At 35.8% G+C, this 7919-nt stretch overlaps 1 protein-coding gene across 1 annotated transcript in view; it reads left to right on the top strand.

The window, feature by feature from the left end:
* LOC310924589 (CD166 antigen homolog) overlaps positions 1-2055 on the top strand; it is a gene marked incomplete at both ends in the record, with an annotated part of 15373 nt that extends 13318 nt beyond the window's left edge. The window contains 2 exons of the mRNA XM_083886372.1: positions 1234-1345; positions 1956-2055. Coding sequence (XP_083742498.1) covers positions 1234-1345; positions 1956-2055 — 212 coding nt within the window. The remainder of the gene's footprint in view (positions 1-1233; positions 1346-1955) is intronic.
* Positions 2056-7919: the final 5864 nt, after the last annotated feature.

The raw sequence follows: 7919 nt of genomic DNA, 5'->3' as shown, positions 1-7919 counted from the left end.
CACGTGTTCATGTGTTCATATGTTCATATGTTCATATGTTCACGTGTTCATGTGTCCATATGTTCACGTGTTCATGTGTCCATATGTTCATGTGTTCACGTGTTCATGTGTTCATATGTTCACGTGTTCATGTGTCCATGTGTTCATATGTTCATATGTTCATATGTTCATGTGTCCATGTGTTCATATGTTCATATGTTCATATGTTCACGTGTCCATGTGTTCATATGTTCATATGTTCATATGTTCACGTGTCCATGTGTTCATATGTTCATATGTTCATATGTTCATATGTTCATGTGTCCATGTGTTCATATGTTCACGTGTTCATGTGTCCATGTTTTCATATGTTCACGTGTTCATATGTTCATGTGTTCATGTGTTCATATGTTCATGTGTTCATGTGTCCATGTGTCCATATGTTCATGTGTTCATGTGTTCACGTGTTCATGTGTCCATGTGTCCATATGTTCATGTGTTCATATGTTCACGTGTTCATGTGTTCATATGTTCATGTGTCCATGTGTTCATGTGTCCATGTGTTCATGTGTTCATGTGTTCATCACCATCTCTTCTCTGCCTCCTCATTCCTGTGTTTGAGACTCACACTCACTCACTCACTCACACACACACAGGTGTTGGGATGCTGGATTATTCTGGATTATTCTGGATTATTCTGGATTATTCTCTCTCTCAGTTCAAGCTGCAGTTTTGTTTTGTTTTGATTTTAATTTGATTTCATGTGTGATTTCAGTATTTGTGGAGGAAAGGATGGATAAACAAGGTGAGTTTAGACGTTTGATTACTACTGTTTATGTTTATATACACATTAGATTAGATTAGATATATACATATATATATTTATATATACAGTATATATATATATATATATATAAATATATATTTATATGTGTACAAATATATGTATATGTATATATACATATATTTGTACATGTGTGTATATAAGAGGAAATAGAGTCACCAGCATCCTGACAAACATTGTCCATAAACTGACTGTGGTGAAAAACATTAAGATGGAAGCATGAGCCATTCATTCATTCATTCATTCATTCATTCATTCATTCATTAAAAATGTGTTTACTTCTTTTTCTGATTTCCTCTGTGGACTCATGTTTGGTGTCATGTCCCTGTGTGTGTTTGTGTGTGTGTGTGTGTGTCTTTGTGTCTGTGTGTGTGTGTGTGTGTGTGTTCGTGTGTGTGTGTGTGTCTCAGATCAGTCAGAGGTCAGAGGTCAGATGAAGTTAGTGGTGGGCGTGGTCGTTGGACTCCTCCTCTCCGTGTTGGTCATCGCGCTCATTTATGGGATTTACGTCAAGAAATCCAAGTACGTATTAACAATAATGTGATGATATCGCCCTCTACTGGACAGACTCATCATCGTCATCTTTTTAATTTAGCTTAGCTTTGCTTTGCTTAGCTTAGCTTAGCTTACAATAAAGACTAGGTAAAGTAGGACAGCAGTTAGCTTATGTTAGCATAAAGGGAACATTAGTATGGTTTAGGAGCTAACAGCATGTAGCATAGCATGTAGCATAGCATACCAGTGAAGTGAGCAGCTGCTCATCTTTGATCTTCTGACTAAACTGAAGTGAAGTCAACGTCTGTAACTTTTCACACTTTAGTTAAAAAAATTAATTTAATGCAGTACACACATATATATACATATACATACATATATACATATATATATACATATATACATATACATACATATATATATATATATATATACACATATATACATATACATACATATATACATATACATATATATATATATATATATATATATACATATATATAGAGTATGTAAGAGTGATGATGGTGATGATGATGATGATGATGGTGCTGATGATGATGATGATGAAGATGATGACGATGATGATGATGATGAAGATGATGATGATGATGAAGATGTGTTTGAATGTAAACAGACAGGGAAGCTGGAAAACTGGTGAGGAGAACGGTTCTTGTGAGGAAGAGAAGAAGCTGGAGGAGAAGGTGGAGGAGATGAGTCAGAAAGCTGATGTGTAAACAAAGTCAAAGGTAAACAACAACAACAATAACAACATGAAGACTTTTCTGTCAATCACAGCGTCTGAGTGTGTTTCTCTTCTCTTCAGGAAAAACAAACATTTGGGATGAAGGAAAATTAACTAAAAGAAAAGAAAAAGCAAATCCAAACAATTGTGACCTTTGACCTTTGACCTTTGACCTTTGAACAATGGAAACTCGTTGTTCACAAGAATTCATTTTGTTTTTGTTAGTTAATAACTTTAGATCATCATCATCATCTTCATCAGGGATTAATATTATTCTAATCTTCATCATCAGTGAAACTGCAGATGATGATGAAGATGATGATTGACCTGCTGCAGAACAGGAAGTGGTCATGTGACCTGACAGGAAGTGGTCATGTGACTTCACAGGAAGTGGTCATGTGACTTCACAGGAAGTGGTCACGTGACCGCACAGGGAGTGGTCACATGAGTAAACGATAGAAACTGAGGTTTGTTCTGTTTATTTTATGGGACGCACAATATTAGGTTTATTAGTGGATAGATTTACACTGACTAATACACACTATGTATATATATATATATATATATATGTATACACGTGTATACATATACATGTATATACATGTATGTGTACATGTACACGTGTTTTTAGCTGCACTCGTATGCAGAGGTCATTCATTGAGTGTCCAAGTGAAAACAAGCAAATCTTTTTTATCACAGTGGTTCATATACTACTACACAGTTTCATAAAGTACTACACTGTTTCATTAAGTACTACACAGTTTCATGAAATACTACACAGTTTCATAAAGTACTACACTGTTTCATGAAGTACTACACTGTTTAATATGGTTAATAAAGTAATACACTGTTTCATATAGTACTACATTGTTTCATATAGTACTACACTGTTTCATATAGTACTACATTGTTTCATATAGTACTACACTGTTTCATATAGTACTACATTGTTTCATATAGTACTACACTGTTTCATATAGTACTACACTGTTTCATATAGTACTACATTGTTTCATATAGTACTACACTGTTTCATATAGTACTACATTGTTTCAAAGGGGGCGCCAGCTTCACATGTTTAGCTAACACAAAGCTAATATCGTGCGTCCTCACTTGTTTCACTGTTACAGTTTATTGAAGGAACGTTTACATCATTTTTTGTTGGTTTGTTATTGTTGTGTAAATGATTTTATGATTGTGTATAAAAGTGTTGACTTTCTGTGAGTTTACCTGCTTCAGTTTGTAACTGTGCTCTGCTTCATGTCGTCATGACGATGAAACACTGAGCTTCATGTCGTCATGACGATGAAACACTGAGCTTCATGTCGTCATGACGATGAAACACTGAGCTTCATGTTGTCATGACGATGAAACACTGAGCTTCATGTCGTCATGACGATGAAAGACTGAGCTTCATGTTGTCATGACGATGGAAACCCTCTTGATGTCCTTATTTATATTGAAGAAGATGATGATGATGATGATGAAGATCTTTGCGCCGCATGTTTTCAGCGTCTTCAGCTGACGTTTTTGTTGTTGTTGTTGTTGACGTTGTTGTTGTTGTTGATGTTTGTGTCAAAACCATCAAATTGGAAAAATGACCAAAGAATTGGAATGTTTGGAATGTTTCCGTGAATATGTTGTAAATATCTTTGTTTTTCTACTTTTGTTGAAAATAAACGTGTACATTTGGAAACTCACTTTTTTTATTGTGATTTAATAATAAATATAAATCAAACAGTCTACACCGTCATCAGTGTCTCGATGACATCATCACACGGTCACAGCTCCACAGTACACCGTCATCAGTGTCACGATGACATCATCATCACACGGTCACAGCTCCACAGTCCACACCGTCATCAGTGTCACGATGACATCATCACACCGTCACAGCTCCACAGTCCACACCGTCATCAGTGTCACGATGACATCATCACACGGTAACACAGCTCCACAGTCCACACCGTCATCAGTGTCACGATGACATCATCACACGGTCACAGTCCACACCATCATCAGTGTCTCGATGACATCATCACACGGTCACAGTCCACACCGTCATCAGTGTCACGATGACATCATCACACGGTCACAGCTCCACAGTCCACACCGTCATCAGTGTCTCGATGACATCATCACACGGTCACAGTCCACACCATCATCAGTGTCTCGATGACATCATCACACGGTCACAGTCCACACCGTCATCAGTGTCACGATGACATCATCACACGGTCACAGCTCCACAGTCCACACCGTCATCAGTGTCTCGATGACATCATCACACGGTCACAGTCCACACCGTCATCAGTGTCACGATGACATCATCACACGGTCACAGCTCCACAGTCCACACTGTCATCAGTGTCACGATGACATCATCACACGGTCACAGCTCCACAGTCCACACTGTCATCAGTGTCACGATGACATCATCACACGGTCACAGCTCCACAGTCCACACCGCCATCAGTGTCACTATGACATCATCACACGGTCACAGCTCCACAGTCCACACCGTCATCAGTGTCACGATGACATCATCACACGGTCACAGCTCCACACCGTCATCAGTGTCACGATGACATCATCACACGGTCACAGCTCCACAGTCCACACCGTCATCAGTGTCACGATGACATCATCACACGGTCACAGCTCCACACCTTCATCAGTGTCACTATGACATCATCACACGGTCACAGCTCCACAGTCCACACCGTCATCAGTGACTGAACACAGTGATAAAGTGCAGCATGTCAGTCTCTCCTCAATGAATCTACACAACAGCTCGTTAATACATCGATAATACGTTATAAAATAAATGTTAATGAGCGCAGAATAAACAACTAAAAGCTGCTTTGTCATAATATTTTAAAATGTGAACAAAAACGCCCTCATTGTCTTCATTTATTCACATTTCTCATAAAGTTTTCATGTCGTTCACTGACAGTAACTCTGTTCTCCAGACGTCACATGACCGAGCTTTGCTGTGCTCGTACACAACTGTGACGTCACTCTGAGAAATACGATTTGTTTGGGCTTTTTATGACATTTAGGAATGTTTTTCAAACATGAAACTCCATGAATTAAAAATATAGAATATAAAGATTTATAAAAGCCCGTGTCCATGTCTCCAGGTGTCTTGTGGACACTTTGACACGCGTCTCTTTTACTATTGCGGTCAATGGTAAAATTGCTTTTTGGGCTCCATGGGGTTTTTTGTTGCAGTACCCACAGTGGCCACCAGGGCAGAGGGGGCGGAGCTCTATGCAGTTCATATATACATCCATGGTGGCTCTGAATGGACACACACAGGCCACCGTAGTTTGTCTTTAATGAGGTGAAGAGTGAGTGACGTCATTGTTCTGTTGGATATAATGTGCACATTGACCACTAGATGGCACTAAATCCTTCTGTTTTATCCTGAAACGTTTAAAACTGAAAATAAAAGCATGAATTTCTCTTGTTTGATTGAAATAAATGTAACTAAAATAATGATGAAGTGAAAACTTTTACAAAGACAAAAATAAACATCAAACACAAAATATATGACTTATAATAAAAGGAATAACGTGTCCACAGCTTATATAAACCAAGCGTCTGCTGCCACCCTGTGGCCACAGAGGGAATTGTCGGGAGGAAACGTTTGACGTGACGTCAGTGAGATGAAACATGAAACATTTCATCTGGTTTTAAATCAATGATAATAATGATAATAATAATTATAATGATAATTATAATAATAGTGATAATTATTATTATTATTATTATAATTATTGTAATAATAAGCTTTTTTCCAGATAACAAAGGGATGTGACAGAGATTCTAAGTCAATAATGATCAATAAATAATCTCATATTCAAAAACATAAAGTTTAAAATGAAAAGAGAAAAAAAAGAAGTTTTTTTTGAAATTCTGTGACAAATATGGAGATTTAAACAGTGATGTTTTATAAAGTGTTGATGTTCAAATAAAATAATAATAATATGTTTATTGATTATTGTGTGTGGTTTCCATGGTGATGAAGAAACATTTAAAACACTTTAGTTTGGAAATCACACACACACACACACACACACACACACACACACACACACACACAGACACACACACACACACACAGACACAGACACAAACACACACACACACACACACACACACACACACACACACACACACACACACACACAGACAGTGATATTGTAAACATGCCTAAGATTCCACTCAAAGTTTTTGACGAGTCAGACGAGTCGAGCAGGAGAGACTGTGTGTGTGTGTGTGTGTGTGTGTGTGTGTGTGTGTGTGGTCTCATATTAAGCACATTAAAGGACACTGGATTGACCGTAGGTTTGTCTCTTTGTCCCTGTGATTGACAGCTGATCTATCCTCCATGTAGCACAGCGCCCCCTGTGGCCTTCATGTAGGGGATAAAACGTTACATGATGATGATTATCTGGTTCTCTACAGTTTCCTACTCTGATATCTTTAATAATCTGAGACAGATTATGGGCACAGACAACAACAACAACAACAACAATAATAATAATATAATAATAATAATGGTAATAAATGGATTAACAGTCAATATGAGACATATATGACACATGTTAACATAGTTATTTGACTGAGGCCCCGTCATCAGGTCTGGATAACCAGGAAAACACATCCCATAATAACCTGAGACCTGGACCCTTTCTGTTATATTTGTGTTATGTTTGTATTTATTTCTGTTGTGTTTTTATATATTTCTGTTATATTTGTATTATATTTGTGTTACATTTGTATATATTTGTGTTATATTTCTGTTATATTTGGATATATTTGTGTTATATCTGTGTGATATATGTATTATATTTGTGTTATATTTGGATATATTTGTGTTTGTTATAAGAGATAATTGTGTTTGTTATATCTGTGTGATATATGTATTATATGTGTGTTATATTTGCATTATATATGTGATATACTTGTATATTTTTTTGTGTTATATTTGCATATATTTGTATTTATATTTGTATTTTATTTGTATATAGTTTTGTTATATTTGCATATATTTGTATAATGTTTGTTATATTTGTATATATGCAGATTTTAATTCTGCACAAACAGATGAAGTTTATTAATTTATTTATTTATTATTGATTACAGATATTTCAGAGAAGAAACAACAGTGTTTTAAAGTCATATGTCTTTAATGTATTTAATGACAATATAGTCTTTATTTTCTCCTAATATTTATATTGTGTGTTGTTGTTTTTTGTGAAAACGTTAAATCAGAACCTGAATATTTAATATATATATATATATATATATATATATATATATATATATTTAACTAAAAATATTAAACACAATTGTTTCTAACATTTTACTGAAGACGTATATGATAACTGTATATTATGTTAAAACAGTTCCTTAAAACATGAATATACAGTGTTTAAAAATGAAATTCAAATATAATAAAATAATAAAATAAAATAATTAAAAACTATACATTTGAAAGAAGGTCTTAATATCATTTATATATAAAAGAATAAATAAATGATGTCATTAACTGATAACAGTCTTTAGAATATAGAAGAGTGAATCTTTAGGACTAATACACACGCACACACACACACACACAAACGCGCACGCACACGCGCACACACACACTGTTGTCCTGTAACTCTGGCCACTTACATTTTATTCGTCATTGCTACATCCGGGCACTTTATTTTTTTGATTGACAGTTGCCATGGCAACAAGCTAGAGCATCGCCATTTTGTCAGGAGGGTTTTTTTCCCCAGCTCAGTCTTTTCAAATGTTCTCTCTTCCCGCCGGAATAATGCTGTCAGTGGATGATAATCT

This window comes from Microchirus variegatus (assembly GCF_963457635.1).
Source record: "Microchirus variegatus genome assembly, chromosome: 3".
Lineage (NCBI taxonomy): Eukaryota > Metazoa > Chordata > Actinopteri > Pleuronectiformes > Soleidae > Microchirus > Microchirus variegatus.
This window is presented reverse-complemented; position numbering and strand designations above follow the sequence as displayed.